The sequence below is a fragment of the Schistocerca nitens genome, chromosome 4, assembly GCF_023898315.1.
Source record: "Schistocerca nitens isolate TAMUIC-IGC-003100 chromosome 4, iqSchNite1.1, whole genome shotgun sequence".
Lineage (NCBI taxonomy): Eukaryota > Metazoa > Arthropoda > Insecta > Orthoptera > Acrididae > Schistocerca > Schistocerca nitens.
Window position 1 is genome coordinate 351845785 of NC_064617.1, and position 18268 is coordinate 351864052.

Here is an 18268-nt window from a genome sequence, read left to right on the forward strand (position 1 = left end):
ACCTGCGGTTCTGGGTGACTTTTCCAAAATCTACCCCTTTTCCTAGATCTCCCCAGTTCTTTTCCTTCACCCTTCACCCTTCTTCCTTCCCCTCCAACCCTTCTGCCTCAAGAAGGAGCCACTGGCTCCAAACCTTGCCAATCACAACAGTCTTAAGTGTGTGTTCTGCTGCCGCTTGTTGAGTAGATTTTTTATCTATTCAATTAAATAATTTTATCAATAATTGATTCTTTTTGTTGTTATTTTAGAAGAATTTGAAATATATAAACATTATCACTTAAATTCAAAAGATTTGCTGAATGATCAACTGGCATTAAAAAAAACCATATTGATTGCATATCATCTCTTATAAAATGTGAAAATTAGCCCATCCCTTTCATATATTACAATTATGGACATGTTTCTTCAGACACACACACACACACACACACACACACACACACACACACACACACAGATATATATATGCACAACAGATACATAGATGTGATTTAGTTAATCTAAATTGTCACACAGTGTTAATCACATGCAATACACAAATTTCTGAACATAACATGGAATTATCCTTTTATGAAGAATATATTGACTGTCTGCTAAACTAAGTAAGTTTCTGTAGCATTCCTTTTATACTTCACATAAATGTATAGCCAAGGTCTAAAGATTTATAATATCCCTAATTTTGTGGGCTTCTGATGATGACAAATTAATTCAACAAAACCGGTAAAGCAATTTATTTTCAACTGATGACTCAAATTTAAACTGAAAAATCCATGATGTGAATTGTCCATTTTTAAGCCTCTTACCCAGTACATCCTCTCCTTAAGGAGGATATCTATAATGAAACTTCCTTCTTGGAAATGTTGCCTTCCTATGAAATGAAAAAGTCATCCTCCCAGTTCCCACATCACTAGATTTACACCTCTTCATAAGCCTCAATGCGCTATTGGTGTAACAAAACAGCTGCACAACAAAACACACTCAATAATAAAGCTTACTTCTTCAGAATTATAGTAACGGTTAACAACTTCAGGCACTCACTTAAAGTGGCATATTGTGTCATTTCTTTTCATTTACTGAAGTGGTGTTAATTTGTGGCAACTGATTGGTACTTGTGGATAGAGGTAGGAAGTTGTCATCTTTTGAACTACTGAAAACCTTTATGATATTACAGTGGGTGACACTCCTTGACTAACTGTTGCAGAATATCCTTCATTTAATTAGTTTTATAATCACTACTGCATATAATCACTACATCTGAGCTTAAACATCTCTACAACATATAGTCACAAAGCTGACCGGTATAGCATGAAAGCGATGTCGGCAGTTAATGAAATTAACTCTCAGTTTTTCCATAGCCAACAATGAGTTGTAAAAATATAATGAATAGAGTAAAGGTGTGCTTTCTAAGTTGTTTGTGCTTTTCCACGCGAAGGCTCGGATCCGTCATCAACTACTTCTGGTATCTCCCATCTGATTGTGTCAACATGGCCATCATCAGTCAAAATATTCACCGACAGCTCCAAAACAAGAGAGGGCACTGGCTTTGCTTGCTTCTGTGACGATCCACTATCTTGGGCTAAGTTTCAGTTTCCAATGGAAGCCAACATCTTCATTGCTGAAGTTATTGCAATTAAGGAGGTCCTTGGATACAAGGCAAATCAGTTCCACCACATTCATATTGTCACGGGTTCAGGGAGTGCCCCGAAAAACCTAGAAAAACAGCAATGGGACTCCAACACAAATGACCATGTGCTTGATGTAATTAAGTTAATCTACTATAGTGAAAGCCAACAAACATGCCCAGTTATTATGTATCAGGAGCCCCTCTGGTATCCTCATACAAGTTGGTGGACACATGGCAAAACAAAGTGTTAGTGATGGCTGAGCTCACTACACTTGTCTTACACCTGAAGATTTCATTGCTGCTGTAAAGAAACTAGTATTTTGAGAATGGTCATAGATGTGAGCTGGCTGCTGTTCACAAATAGCTGAATATACTTTTGGCTGCAGTAAGCCACCTTCAGGCTGCTGCCTCAGGCAGCAACAGTAGTGGAGAAACTTATGCATCAAATGAGAAACTTTAGGTATCGCTTGTTTCGTCCACAGGCTCTGCTGCTGAGGCATCTCACAACATAGCTGATGTGGATTTCCGCCCTCACTAAAAGGCGAGTGGCAGGTGCCAATGCATTTGCTTTGCTTGAAATGGAAAGTCAGGGTGGAGGTAGACCATCCGGCGTCACCTAGTCACCCTGTGAGTGTACAGGTGGCTGCTACACCTGAAGGATCGAAACAGGCACACAAGAAAAGGGATATTAGGTATCAGAAGCTGCAATGTTAGGCACATTATGGAGCCCTTTAGGGAAATAGTGTGCAGCACTGGAAAGAAATACAATGTGCTCTCAGTATGTTTGCTGGGCAGCGTCATCTGAGATGTGGAGGAGACCCTGCCTAATACTATCGAGGGCGCAAGGTGTAGTCGTATGCAAGTTGCGGCTCACATCAGTTACCAATGACATCTGTCACTTGGATTCTGAGGCCATCATCAGTCTGTATAGGTGACTGACAGAAGAAGTGAAGACTGCTGATCTCATTGCAGGTGCAAGCTGAGCTCCCAATTTGCAGCACTGTTCTCTCAGTGGATTGGAGGTCCTTTTGTTTGGAGCCAAGTGGAAAGTCCAACCAAAGGCACCATCGATTCTGTGACTGTCTTGGCTGCAGATTTCTGGATCTGCATTGTGGGGTGAAGAATTGTAGGACTCTCTCTGATAGGTCAGGGATGCACTACACAAAGGAAGCAGCTACTCGGGTAACACTAATTATGAAGTACACATTGGCGTTTTATAGGTTAGGCTGGAGTTTGTGGTCCTCTGATAAACACTCACCAGTTGATACGCAGAGAACAAACTCTGACTGCATGCAAAGTCACACTTCAACTGTCAAAATTTTATCAGTAAACTGTCAAAGTTTCGTAACAAAGTTCCTGAAATTACTGCCCTCCAGGAAAGTTGGCACATTCAAATTATTCACAGAACTGAGAGATAGCTGAAACCCAAAGTAGAAAGCTCCAAAATATTATGGCAGGGAACGTATATTGGAAAGACAGATTAAATGTCGTAGGAGGGGATTGTTCATCACAGTCAACGAAAACATTGTGTCTATCAAAGTGGGAACTTGAGTCTAACTGTGAAGTTATCTGGGTGCGAATAATCGGCCTGGGTGAACTCAATTATATGACTTTTTACTGACCACCCAATTCCACGACAACACTTTTAGAATCATCCAAAAAAAACCTATGCTCAGTAGCTGGAGGCGGTTTTAGCCTACCAAATACAGACTGGGACATCTATGGTTCTTGCAGGTAGTACTGACAGACAGCCTTGTGAAGTAGTTTTGAAAATGTTTTCCGAATCTGTTTTGAGCATGCAATGGAAATGCAGTGGCAAGCAAAACTTAAGAACAAAAGTAACTTTCAAGTGATGTGTCACTGTCATGTAACAAAGATCAATGATACTTTAAGCATACATACAAATAAAAGCTACAGTATAGTACAGGAGGTAACTAAAAGAAATGAGACACACAGAAATGAAACATTTATTCAAATGCTATAATTACAAGGAAGTCACAGTGATTTATGATGGTCCCTCAGTCATTACAAAAGATGGAACAGGTTCTAATAGGTTGGGTGATCACCACAGTTGGCTATGTATGCTCTGTAATGTGCTGCCATGCTGGCCATAATGTTGGTAAGGAGTTCTTGTGGAAGGGCATTCCATTCTTCCACCAGTGCCACAGTGGATAGTCGATGGAGCATGTGGACGTACAACAATGCACCCCACACATTCTTGGTGGGATTTAAGTTGTGGGAACAAGGAGGTCAGTCCATTCTGTAATCTTCTCCCAGTCTGATCAGAAAGTTGGTAAATAGTTCTTGTAGTAGTGTGTCCCATCCCTAAGCCAGCACAAAGAGTAAGTGCTGGATGATTGTTGGTGCACGTGGACATGCTGCAATACATCTCCCCAACACATTCCACACATGCTCGATAGGACTTATGTTGGGGTAACGGATGAGCCAGTCAATTCACTGTATGTCCTCTCATTCCAAGAGCTCCTACACCTGCACTGTATGATGTGGTCACACACCGACATACATAAAAACGGACAGTTAAAAAAATTGTTTCGGAATTTTGCTAATCCTCATTTATTGTGGAATCAAAATACAACCAGTTTCATGGTAATTAGTCACATTTTCACATTAAACGTGACTGAATTACATTAAGCCATTAAACCAACACGACCTCCCAATGTTCTATAAGGCACATATCCAGCCATCATCAAATGCAATGAATGTTAAGAGCCATCAATAATCTTAGATAATTACCGGTCATCACTAAGGGACATTCTAATTTGGACCAGTGTTGAACTCCTGGTAATACTTATAAAAATAGCTACCTTGGCTGTGATGAAGAAATGTTAAAACTGTATGCAGACGCAGCCCCTAGTAAGTCACAGCAGAAACTGACATAAAATTAAGGCTGCCCACACAGAAAACTTAAATGTTCATAAAAATGGAATCAGAGTTGAATGCACCCCTGAAAAAATGCAAGTGGAGGAGGAATACAGTATCACAATAACCTTCACTGGTGAGTGTACCATGTTAAAAGATTTTGAGGTCAAATACCCATGCAACTTATGTCTCCTCACACCTTAAGACCCAGACCACCAAAACAATCATGTTCTACATCTACATAGATACTCCACAAGCCACCATACAGTGCATGGCAGGAGGTAATCTGTACCCCCGCTACTCATTTCCTTTCCTGTTCCACTCGCCAATAGAGCGAGGGAAACACGACCATCTATATGCCTCCTTATGAGCCCTAATTTCTCTTATCTTATCTTTGCGGTCCTTACATGCAATATATGTTGGCGGCAGTAGAATCGTTCAGCAGACAGCTTCACATGACAGTTCTCTAGATTTTTCAATAGAGTTTCTCGAAAAGAACATCATTTTCACTCCAGAGATTCCCATTTGAGTCCCTGAAGCATCTCCGTAATGCGTGTTGTTTGAACCTACCAGTAACAAATCCAGCAGCCCGCCTCTGAATTCCTTCAACGTCTTCCTTCAATCCGACCTGGTAAGGATCCCAAACAATCAAGCAGTACTCAGGAATAGCTTGCACCAGCATCCTATATGAATTCTCCTTTACATGTGAACCATTCTTTCCTATAATTCCAACAAAGAGATAGAGGGGCTGGCCAGTACTTACCCCAGTTCAGTACAGTTGATAGATACACAAAACAGAACAGAAAATTTTTATCCTAGCTTTCGGAACTTTGTTCCTTCGTCAGGGAGGAGAGAGAGGGGAAAAAAGGGGAATAAGGTAAAGTGGATTTAGTTACTCACAACCCAGGTTATGAAGCAACAGGGGAAAGGTAAACAGGGAGGGTAGCAAAGATGGAGGCATGGGTGTCAGAGGGAAGCCAAAGATATTCTACTGTAAGTACTGTGCCAGCTTCAAGCCAAAGAGGATGCATACAGAAGTGAAGAGGTATATAGTATAAACACAACAATGTAGGATGAAAAGATGCGTGAAGGGCTAAAGAGGAAAGGGAAAGAGGAGAAGACTGAAGAGTAAATGGGAGTGAGGTTGGCTAACGTAGGTTCAGTCCAGGGGGATGGCGGGATGAAAGGATGTGTTGGAGTGCAAGTTCCCATCTCCGCAGTTCCGAGGGACTGGTGTTGGGTGGGAGAAGCCAAATGGCACATATGGCGTAGCAGGCTCCCAGGTCCTTAGAATTATGCTGGAGGGCATGCTCTGCTACTGGGTATTGGACATCTCCTAGGCGGACAGTTCGTCTGTGCTTGTTCACGCGCTCAGCCAGTTTAGTTGTCGTCATACCAATGTAAAAGGCTGTGCAGCGCAGGCATGTCAGCTGATAAATGATGTGTTGTTTCACATGTGGCCCTGCCTTGAATTGTGTATGTTTTATCAGTAGCGGGGCTGGAGTAGGTGTTGTGGGGGCATGCATGGGGCAGGTTTTGCAGCGGGGTCGGTTACAGGGGTAGGAACCACTGGGTGGAGAACATGGTCTGGGAATATTGTAGGGTTTGACAAGGATGTTACGGAGGCTAGGGGGGTGACGAAAGGCAACTCTGGGTGGTGTGGGGAGAATATTGTCAACGGATGGTCTCATTTCAGGGCTTGACTTGAGAAAGTCATAACCCTGGAGGAGTAATTTGTTGACGTATTCAAGGCCAGGATAATATTGGGTGACAAGGGGGATGTTTCTGTGTGGTCTGGGGGTAGAAACATTATTGTTGGGCGGGGAGGAATGTATTGCTTGGGAGATCTGTTTGTGGACACAGTCTGCAGGATAGTTGCGGGAGAGGAAAGCACTGGTCAGGTTATTGGTGTAATTGTTGAGGGATTCGTCACTGGAGCAGATACGTTTGCCACGAATACCTAGGCTGTAGGGATGTTGTTTGTTTGTGGATTTGATGTGGACAGAGGTGTGGATGTGAGCTTCAACAAGATGAAGGTCAACATCCAGGAAGGTGGCTTGGGTTTTGGAGAAGGACCAGGTGAAATTCAGATTCGAAAAAGAGTTGAGATTATGGAGGAAATTAAGGAGTGTTTCTTCACCATGAGTCCAGATCACAAAGATGTCATCTATAAACCTATACCAGGCCAGGGGAAGCAGCTGTTGGGTCTTCAGTAAAGCCTCTTCCATGCAGCCCATGAAGAGGCTGGCGTAGGACGGAGCCATCCTGGTTCCCATGGCCGTTCCCCAGATTTGTTTGTAGGTCTGGCCTTTGAAAGTGAGGATGAAGTTGGTAAGTGTGATAAGAAACCAGGTTTTTGGAAGATCTTCAGGTGGGCGCTGGGAGAGGTAGTGTTCAAGGCAAGATTCCTATTATTCTCCCAATAAATTGAAGTCGATCATTTGCCTTTCCTATCACAGTTCTCACATGCTCATTACATCACATATCGCTTTGCAATGTTATGCTAAGATATTTAAACAACTTGAATTTTTCAAACAGGACACTACTAATACTGTATCCGCACATTGCAGGTTTGATCTTCCTACTCATCTGCATCAACTTACATTTTTCCACATTTAGGGCTAACTGCCATTCAGCAAACCAACTGAAAATTTTTTCTAAATATTCTTGTACCTTCCTACAGTCATCAACCTTGATACCTTACCGTACAACATGACATCAGCAGCACAGAACCGCAGATTGCTGCCCACCCCGTCTGCCAAATCATTTATGTATATAGAGTGTGGCAGTGGTTTTATCAACCATGTTCCTAGGTGTTTTGTGTTCTCACCACTTACCATATGAGGGTACTTCCAGAATCACTACCCAACTGAATCTGCTCTCAGCCGAAAAAAATCATGTGAACCCACTCTTCGTTGATCCACTTCCTGCACTCTTGGGACCATCGCAAACAGTGCCTCCAATGTGTGGGTGATAATGGAATTATCCTCTCAAATCAATTTGAACTGTTGTCGTCCTTAATTCAAGAAGAGAGTGCTAACCACTGTGCCATCTAGCTCGGTCTATCAGTATAAAGATTGGGATATCACTTTATCATAGCAACGATGGTTACTGAAATTGATGAATCCATCAAAAAAGCTAGGAGAGTACGCTTGATAGAAAGAGCATATAAGCAGTTTTCAGCATCCCCCATAGACAATGCATGGACATAATTTAGTTCCAATTGATGGACTTAGAGTAACTACGAGCAAAATTTAAACTTATTGTAAATCAAAGTCTGGAGAAATATGTGTCAAGTATGTGGATTAATGATGAGAAAGACCTACAGTGCTTCAATAACAAGATTTGGAAAATGCTGAGGAACTCTCAATTAAAAAAATAACACACAATTGACAACAGGCACAAGTAGAAAATCACTTGCTGTAAAAAGATCAATGTGCGAAACATGCAAGGACTTCTACAATCATACTTTAGCACAGGATCTTGCAGAGAACTTGAGAAAACTCGGGTCCTAAGTAAAAATTGCTAAGCTAATTTTAAATCTGTGCATTTATTAAATCATTCGCGCAGAAGGATCATGCAAATGTACTGTAGTGTGACCGTTGCACCAGATTCCCATATGGAGGACATAATAATAGGCATCCCTGGTGTAGAGAAGCAACTGAAAGAGTTAAAAACAAATAATTTGTTAGGTCTAGATGGAATCTCAATTAGGTTTTCAGCATTGGCCCCTTATTTATACTGCATTACCGAGCGAGGTGGCGTAGTAGTTAGCACACTGAACTCGCATTCAGGAGTATGACGGTTCAATCCCGTTCCCGGCCATCCTGGTTTAGGTTTTCGTGATTTCCCTAAATCGTTTCAGGCAAATGCCGGGATGGTTCCTTCGAAAGGGCATGGCAATTTCCTTCCGCATCCTTCACTAATCCCACAAAACCGATGACCAAGCAGTTTGGTCTCTTCGCCCAAATCAACCCCAACTCTATACTGCATTTATCACGAATCCTCACCCAGCACAAAGTTCTCAGTAATTGGAAAAAAAGGGCATAGGTGATTCCTGTATACAGGGAGGGTAAGACAATAGACCCACAAAATTGTAGACCAATATCATTAACATCAGTTTACTGCAGAATTATTGAACATAATAAATTCCCTAAAGATGGAACAACTTCTGTCCACAAATTTGCATGGATTTGGAAAGAATCACTCGAGCGAAACTCACCTTGTGCTTTTCTCACGACATCCAGCAAACCATGGATGAAGGTCAACAATCAGATTCCATATTCCTACATTTCAGGCAAGCTTTTGACACAGGCTCCACTGCAGACTTATCAAATGTCCCAGCATATGAATTAGGTTCCCAGATATGCAGTTGGCTCAAAGGCTTCTTATGTAATAGATCCAAGTATGCTGTCTTTGACGACATGTCCACCAGATACGAGGGTATCATCAGGAGTATGATGGGAACACACTTATCCTATATATACATAAATTATCTGACAAACAGGGTTTTATGCTGTGGTGTATGACACAGAATCACTGTTGAGGGAATGTTGGAGGATACAGGCAAAATTTCTAGTTTGTGCGATGAATGGCAGCTCGCTCTAAATGTAGAAAAAAGTAAGTTAGTGCAAAAAAAATATATGAAAACTGTTCAGATACAACATTGGTAGTATGCTGCTTCACACAGTCACATCTATTAAACATATAGGCAGCTGTAGGGACAATGAATGGTCTATTTCAGTTCATTGACAGAATTTTCGGAAATTCGAGTCCATCTATAGAGGAAACCACATACAAATTTATAGAGGAAACCACATACACAGCAATTGTGCGGCCCATTCCTGAGCACTGCTCAAATGTTTGGGATCCTCACCAGATCTGTTTAAAGGAAGATATTGAAGCAACTCAGAGGCAAGCCACTAGATTTATTACTGGTAGGTTTGATCAGTGCGTGAATGTTACAGAGATGCTTCGTGGACTCAAATTGGATTTCCTGGAATGAAAACATTCTTTTCGCAAAATACTGAGAAAATTTTGAGAACCAGCATTTGAAGATAACTGGAGAACTATTGTACTGCCACCAACTTACATTATGCATAAGGACCGCAAAGACAAGATAAGAGAAATTAGGGCTCGTGTAGAGGCATATAAACAGCGTCCCCCCCCCCCCCATTATTTGCACGGACTTTATGCTGCAATACAGCTGACCATTCCTGATTTTCATGAATAAAGCTATGTAGATGTCATCACTGCCGTAACACATGTCCAACTGGATCAAGGCTGTTATCCTTCACATGTTTTATGTGATGAACTTGCAGTCATGTCCATACTGTGATGCACACGCAACAGAGACTATAGATGTCAACTATGTGATGCTTAGGTGTTCACATTACAAGACACAAAGGTGTGAGTTTCCCAGGGCTTCGATCAGAACAGGTATTTACAACATACATCTGTGACAGACATGTTTCGGCAACCGTCCACAGAGGATAATGTAAGTATTGTCCTGCAGAAGCAGGCATACATCTATAAATCAGACAAAGTATCCTGTGAGAGTAGACATGACGTGGACTTTGTTGAATGTCTAAAGTACACTCTAACAAAATTAGTATAAACTAATTACACTTCGCTGAAATAAATTTTTCTTGCACATTGCTTTATGCATTACATGACTTGCCCTTCAAAGGAACAACAGATTCAAACGAATTATTGGTCTTTGGAATAGTCAGACAATGAAACACTGCAGAAACATCTTTGAAACGCCACCTATATTTCTTGCCGAACCTAAAATGATTTAGATTCAGAAATAAACTGCACAGTTTTATTTTATGCTTTATCTACAAGTTGTGCATGAGCAGGAGCACAAAGTAGTTTCCACATAAATTAATGTGAAAATTATGTTGAAACTTGTGGTAGAGGTTCAAAAATAATGTGTGTAAGAAAAGTTATCCATAAAAAAAATTTTGCGTCAGGGAAACAATTAATTGAAAAAAAATAGGGCTTATGACAGTACTAACAAATGGTAGGAAAAGAATAAAATTTGGTGCATAAAAACAGTTTTTACTATAAACATACTGTTGACTTGTTTATGTTTATAATATGGACCAAATACTAAAAGTACATTGTAGAAACCAAAAGCAGAAAATGATGAGCAGCTGACAATGTCATCAAAATTTCTAAATCACTCTGTCTGGGGAATATGTTACTGACATGAAAACTTGCAGGTGCCCCTGGCACACAGTAACACAACTATTTTGTTTGACACTAACAGATATTGCTTCTTAGTCAGAACATTTTCAACAGCACCATACTGTAGCTTATATTTTTGTTCTAAAATACATTTAAATTTAATCCGTGGATAATTTTAATACATACTATTTTCTTTTCATATGCCCCCAATACATGGTTAACAAGAATATGGTTTGAAAATATTAAAATATCAAACATCTGTGTTCTTTTTGTACAATCAGTACCCACTTCAGTTGTCTCACTTCTCTCTATGAGTATTTTTAGCATCTGGTAAAGTAAAATACAGAGAAGGCTATCGCTCTGTGTAAAGTCATATAATACAGAAAGTTCAGTTTTTGTTCACTCAAGTTTCCTGATAGTAGCCAACAAGACAAACATAATAAAGTGGATGATAAACTGTATTTCATATTTTAAAGTGTAACTTGCAGAAAAGGAGCAATACCTGGAGAACAAACTGAAAACTTCCGTTGTGACTTTCCAGCTTGAATGTAACCCAAAGCGAAGAAAGTACCAACATGCTTCAGTGGCCATTTATCATCTGATGTTGCTGGTTTTTCGCGAATGCTATCACCAGGTTCATACGGCTGCCATACACATCCATCAACGTCATGCCTTAGGCACATAGCTGGAACTCTTTCTGGCTTTAGCTGACAGCTAAATAGCCACTGCAGACCACCTAAAGTTACCTAAAATCATTAATGCAAAACATATGATTATTTGAAGTCAGTACTAATTATTCTCAGCCATTTATAATTTGCTGTATATATTATTATTGGCATAATCATTAAAACTTACACACACTTGCTGTGTGCCAATGGTAGCTAATATTCTCCTATATTTTAGACCTGAAGATGGTCCAATTAATCCATCCTAGTAATTTCAATTTTCCTCATGCAAGTTACTTACTATAGTACTAAATCAGAGCATATTGTCATTGAAGAAACAGTTATATACAACCGATTTTTCTCATTTTCCTGATGTTAGTCATTTGCCATACTTTGCTCAGTGCACATACTGTTACCATCAAGATAACAAAACGTGTGGAGGTATGTATTGAGCAGTTACAATGGGTTTGTGGTTTTGTGTGCTTATGCATTCATGCAGAAAATTGATGCTAAGTCAGTAATATGGTATTGTTTCTTTACAATGATATGCTGTTAATGCCATGTGAAATAAATTATAAACATTACTTATGCAAAATCCTAATTAATACCAACAGAATGAATTGAGTATGGCACCAATGTGTTCATGTACAAATCTATTCCACAAGACAGAAAGTACATTGCATGAATAGTGATTTCCTGTCCCATTCATGTCCTGAGCTATGGGAAAGTGACTGTATGCTTCTGTAGACAACATAATCTTTCTATCTCACTCTCAAGATTACAACTCAAGATACACACAGTTCAAAAAAAAGTTTTGCATCACTCCGGTTCCCAGAACTCCTGAAGACAGATGTCGACTGTGGATATTGTATCACAGACATAGTCCCTTTGGCTGTTCAGAGATGTCACAAAACCCTCCCAAAGATGCACAAGCAGCACCTATTAGACGGAGGGGTTCTGACAGCCGATCAGTTCCCGTCATTCCACCAGGAAGAAGGTACACAGCTCGTGTTGTCTGTAGTTCAACCGCACCTAGACTGTCAATACCGTGGTTAGATCACGTCTTCAATGTTACTTTGTGCCAGGAAGGGCTCTCAACAAGGGGAGTGTCTAGGCATCTCAGAGTGAACCAAAGCAATGTTGTTCGGACATGGAGGTGATACGGAGAGACAGGAACTGTCAATGACATGCCTCGCTCAGGCCGCCCAAGGGCTACTACTGCAGTGAATGACTGCTACCTACGGATTATGGCTTGAAGGAACCCTGACAGCAATGCCACCATGTTGACTAATGCCTTTCGTGCAGCCACACGACGTCAAGTTAAGACTCAAACTGTGCACAATAGGCTGCATGACATGCAACTTCACTCCTGATGTCCACGATGAGGTCCATCTTTGCAACCACAACACCATGCAGCACAGTACAGATGGGCCCAACAACATGCCGAATGGACCACTCAGGACTGGCACCATGTTCTCTTCACCGATGAGTGTCGCATGTGCCTTCAACCAGACTATCGTCAGAGACGTTTTTGTAAGCAACTCGTTCAGGATGAACGCCTTAAGACACACTGTCCAGCAAGTGCAGCAAGGTGGAGGTTCCCTGCTGTTTTGGGGTGGCATTATGTGGGGTCGACGTACACCGCTGGTGGTCATGGAAGGCGCTGTAATGGCTGTAAGATAGGTGAATGCCACCCTCCAAGCGATAGTACAACCATATCGGCAGCATACTGGTGAGGCATTCGTCTTCATGGACGCCAATTCATGCCCCCATCATCCACATCTTGTGAATGACTTCCTTCAGGATGACGACATCGCTCGACTAAATTGGCCAGGATGTTCCCCAGATTATGAACCCTATCGAACATGCCTGGAATAGATTAAAAGAGCTGTTTATGGATGATGTGACACACCAACGACACTGAGGAATCAACGCCGAATTGCTGTTGAGGAGTGGGACAATCTGGACCAACAGTGCCTTGATGAACTTGTGGACAGTATGCCACAACGAATACAGGCATGCATCAGTGCAAGAGGACGTGCTACTGGGTATTAGAGGTACTGGCATGCACGGCAATCTGGACCACCACCTCTGAAGGTCTCGCTGTATCGTGGTACAACATGCAATGTGTGGTTTTCATGAGCAATAAAAAGGGGAAAATAATGTTTATGTTGATCTATATTTCAGTTTTATGTACAGGTTCCGGAACTCTCGGAACCGAGGTGATGTGAAACTTTACATGTGTGTATCTTGGTGGCAAAAGAAAGGTCACTTAGGCTTCTTCGAACACAGGTTCTCCAAAATTACCCAACAGGTTTCACAAGAACATTTGAGTTCCACAAGCATCTCTGTTACACTTTCTCATGGACTATACCGATCTTTTACAGTCCTAGCAGCGTGGCTGTGAATTTATTCATGTTTGTTATCATGCATACTTGAGAAGGACTTCAAGTGCTTGAACAATACTCTAGAATTTACTACACTTATGTCTTGTACAACATTTTCTTTACAGGTCCAGTGCACTTTCCCAAAACCCTTCCAAAAACTCTGTTTCCCATCCATCTTCCCTATTACTGATTTTGTTTATTGTATTTCAAATTTCTCCTTGATATTTCAGTGATGTGATGTGCTCTGATGTTTGCTACTAATTTTGTAATTAAATAATATTGTGTTCTTTCTCTTTATTATGGGCATTACCTTGTAAGTAGTCATCTGGGGCAACATAGCCAAACAGGTTCTCTCTCTCTCTCTCTCTCTCTCTCTCTCTCTCTCTCTCTCTGTGTGTGTGTGTGTGTGTGTGTGTGTGTGTGTGTGTGTGTGTGTGTGTGTGGAGGGGGGAGGGGTCGACCTACTTACATACATAAATAAGATTGGAAATCCACTTTAAACTCCAATTACATTATACTTAGTTAAGTACCATTACATACAAATCAAGCTTATGTCTAAGAGATATTATTATTTCTACTGAAACACATGGAAGCTCAACATTTGAAAAACAAACAATTTTGATGCATCACAGCAGGAAAGGCCTACACACAGTTTCAAAACATAGCACACACATTATTTATTTGTTTTTTTATTACAGTAGCAACAAATAACTTCAGTAATGAGGTAATTAGCATTTTATTACGAGACCCTTCCACACTGAAATTTTTGTGTTTGCCATTCAGTGGCTAAACAGAAACTTAACTGGAAAGCAGTGAATTACAAGGCACTGTGCTTGAATGCTTGTAAAAAATAAATCCTAAAATAAGCTTTCTGTTATTTAAATATCACAATAGCATGGATAAATACTGTGAACTTCATTAACATTTTTGGGTAGAAACAGCAGTTTCTGTCACTGTACAAGATGTTATGACTCTGTGTTACACTTGCTATATTTTCTACTGACTATGTGCAACTAAATTCCATTTTAAACAATGGAAACACTGGGTAAGAATATCAATAATGTAGGAAAAAGACAGATTCCAGCACAAGATGCTGGAGTTTGCGGTCATATGTGTGTGAAGTACGCTTGCTTGTGTGTGTGAATGGCGTATGTCTGTCTTTAAATGATGAAGGCCGTGGCCGAAACCTTTTATGTAAAGTGTCTTAATTTTGCCTGTCTGCAACTTGACATATCTTCTTTATGGTAAGTAGCACTCTGTCTTTTCCCACATTGTTAAATAGAATTTTAGTTATACTAAATTCTGAAACTGAATCAAAATGCAAGCTTATCTGAATGTGAATAACTAGCCAAACTACACTGAATTTTATAACTTTACTAACTGTTACCCTCAAGTGTCTGCATGTTCGGATAAACATAGCTTATGATATTTCACAGAATCCCCAGTGCAAAAACAAAGAAGAGGTGTAGAAGTTCCATCCAGGTACTCGAGTCTGATATCAAAACTGGAAACAACCAAAGGAAGTCTAACATTTTAAATTCTGTTTTTAAAAAATTATGGAAGTGGAAAATTACTTGACTACCTTTAACACCCCACTAAACAGAAACTATAGATAAAATCAAACAATGGAAAATCCAGGAGGGAATACATAAATACAACATAGGATAGATTGCTACTCGCAACATAGAGAAGGTATTGAGTGACAGAAGGCACACTGGAAGAAGACTGCTTGATATTATCAGATATTGGACTAAGTCCATCATCAAACAGACAAAACATGCGCAAGTGCCCCCCCCCCCCCCCCCTTACACAAACAAAGATGATGTGACTTACCAAACGAAAGTGCTGGCAGGTCGATAGACACACAAACAAACACAAACATAGACACAAAATTCAAGCTTTCGCAACCAACGGTTGCTTCGTCAGGAAAGAGGGAAGGAGAAGGAAAGATGAAAGGATGTGGGTTTTAAGGGAGAGGGTAAGGAGTCATTCCAATCCCGGGAGCGGAAAGACTTACCTTAGGAGGAAAAAAGAACAGGTATACACTCGCACACACACATATATGCATCGGCACATACACAGACACAAGCAGACATTTGTAAAGGCAAAGAGTTTGGGCAGAGATGTCAGTCGAGGCAGAAGTACAGAGGCAAACATGTTGTTGAATAACAGGTGAGGTATGAGTGGCGGCAACTTCAAATTAGCAGAGGTTGAGGCCTGGCGGGTAACAAGAAGAGAGGATATACTGAAGGGCAACTTCCCATCTCCGGAGTTCTGACAGGTTGGTGTTAGTGGGAAGTATCCAGATAACCCGGACGGCGTAACACAGTGCCAAGATGTACTGGCCGTGCACCAAGGCATGTTTAGCCATAGGGTGATCCTCATTACCAACAAACACTGTCTGCCTGTGTCCATTCATGAGAATGGACAGTTTGTTGCTGGTCATTCCCACATAGAAAGCTTCACAGTGTAGGCCGGTCAGTTGGTAAATCACGTGGGTGCTTTCACACGTGGCTCTGCCTTTGATCGTGTACACCTTCCGGGTTACAGGACTGGAGTAGGTGGAGGTGGGAGGGTGCATGGGACAGGTTTTACACCGGGGGTGGTTACAAGGGTAGGAGCCAGAGGGTAGGGAAGGTGGTTTGGGGATTTCATAGGGATGAACCAAGAGGTTACGAAGGTTAGGTGGACGGCGGAAAGACACTCTTGGTGGAGTGGGGAGGATTTCATGAAGGATGGATCTCATTTTATAGGGCACGATTTGAGGAAGCTGTATCCCTACTGGAGAGCCACATTCAGAGTCTGATCCAGTTCCGGAAAGTATCCTGTCACAAGTGGGGCACTTTTGGGGTTCTTCTGTGGGAGGTTCTGGGTTTGAGGGGATGAGGAAGTGGCTCTGGTTATTTGCTTCTGCACCAGGACGGGAGGGTAGTTGGGGGATGCGAAAGCTGTTGTCAGGTGGTTGGTGTAATGGTTCAGGGATTCCGGACTGGAGCAGATTCATTTGCCGCGAAGACCTAGGCTGTAGGGAAGGGACCATTTGATGTGGAATGGGTGGCAGCTGTCATAATGGAGGTACTGTTGCTTGGTGGGTTTGATGTGGAACCTCCCACAGAAGAACCCCAAAAGTGCCACACTTGTGACAGGATACTTTCCGGGACTGGATCAGACTCTGAATGTGGCTCTCCAGCAGGGATACGACTTCCTCAAATCCTGCCCTGAAATGAGATCCATCCTTCATGGAATCCTCCCCACTCCACCAAGAGTGTCTTTCCGCCGTCCACCTAACCTTCGTAACCTCTTAGTTCATCCCTACGAAATCCCCAAACCACCTTCCCTACCCCCTGGCTCCTACCCTTGTAACCGCACCCGGTGTAAAACCTGTCCCATGCACCCTCCCACCACCACCTAATCCAGTCCTGTAACCCGGAAGGTGTACACGATCAAAGGCAGAGCCACGTGTGAAAGCAACCATGTGATTTACCAACTGACCTGCCTACACTGTGAAGCTTTCTATGTGGGAATGACCAGCAACAAACTGTCCATTCACATGAATGGACACAGGCAGACAGTGTTTGTTGGTAATGAGGATCACCCTGTGGCTAAACATGCCTTTGTGCACGGCCAGCACATCTTGGCACAGTGTTACACCGTCCGGGGTATCTGGATACTTCCCACTAACACCAACCTGTCAGAACTCCAGAGATGGGAACTTGCCCTTCAGTATATCCTCTCTTCTCATCACCCGCCAGGCCTCAACCTCCGCTAATTTCAAGTTGCCGCCGCTCATACCTCACCTGTCATTCAACAACATGTTTGCCTCTGTACTTCTGCCTCGACTGACATCTCTGCCGAAACTCTTTGCCTTTACAAATGTCTGCTTGTGTTTGTGTATGTGTCGATGGATATGTGTGTGTGTGTGCGCGCGAGTGTATACCTGTCCTTTTTTCCCCCTAAGGTAAGTCTTTCCGCTCCCGGGATTGGAATGACTCCTTACCCTCTCCCTTAAAACCCACATCCTTTTGTCTTTCCCTCTCCTTCCCTCTTTCCTGATGAAGCAACCGTTGGTTGCAAAAGCTTGAATTTTGTGTGTATGTTTGTGTTTGTTTGTGTGTCTATCAACCTGCCAGTGCTTTCGTATATATATGTCGCTTAGAGGAAGCCTTCTTGGTTACCCAGGCCTCCCAACCCAAAGTTTGGTACAGATTTATTGATGACATCTTCATGAGCTGGACTCACAGTGAAGAAGAACTTCAGAATTTCCTCTCCAACCTCAACTCCTTTGGTTCCATCAGATTCACCTGGTCCTACTCCAAATCCCATGCCACTTTCCTTGACGTTGACCTCCATCTCTCCAATGGCCAGCTTCACACATCCGTCCACATCAAACCCACCAACAAGCAACAGTACCTCCATTATGACAGCTGCCACCCATTCCATATCAAACGGTCCCTTCCCTACAGCCTAGGTCTTCATGGAAAACGAATCTGCTACAGTCCGGAATCCCTGAACCATTACAC

The 18268-nt window shown here is 41.9% G+C and overlaps 1 protein-coding gene across 1 annotated transcript in view; it reads right to left on the reverse strand.

The window, feature by feature from the left end:
* LOC126252915 (nudC domain-containing protein 1) overlaps positions 1-18268 on the reverse strand; it is a 136124-nt gene that overhangs the window by 8116 nt on the left and 109740 nt on the right. Inside the window, exon 9 of the mRNA XM_049953901.1 lies at positions 11199-11442. Coding sequence (XP_049809858.1) covers positions 11199-11442 — 244 coding nt within the window. The remainder of the gene's footprint in view (positions 1-11198; positions 11443-18268) is intronic.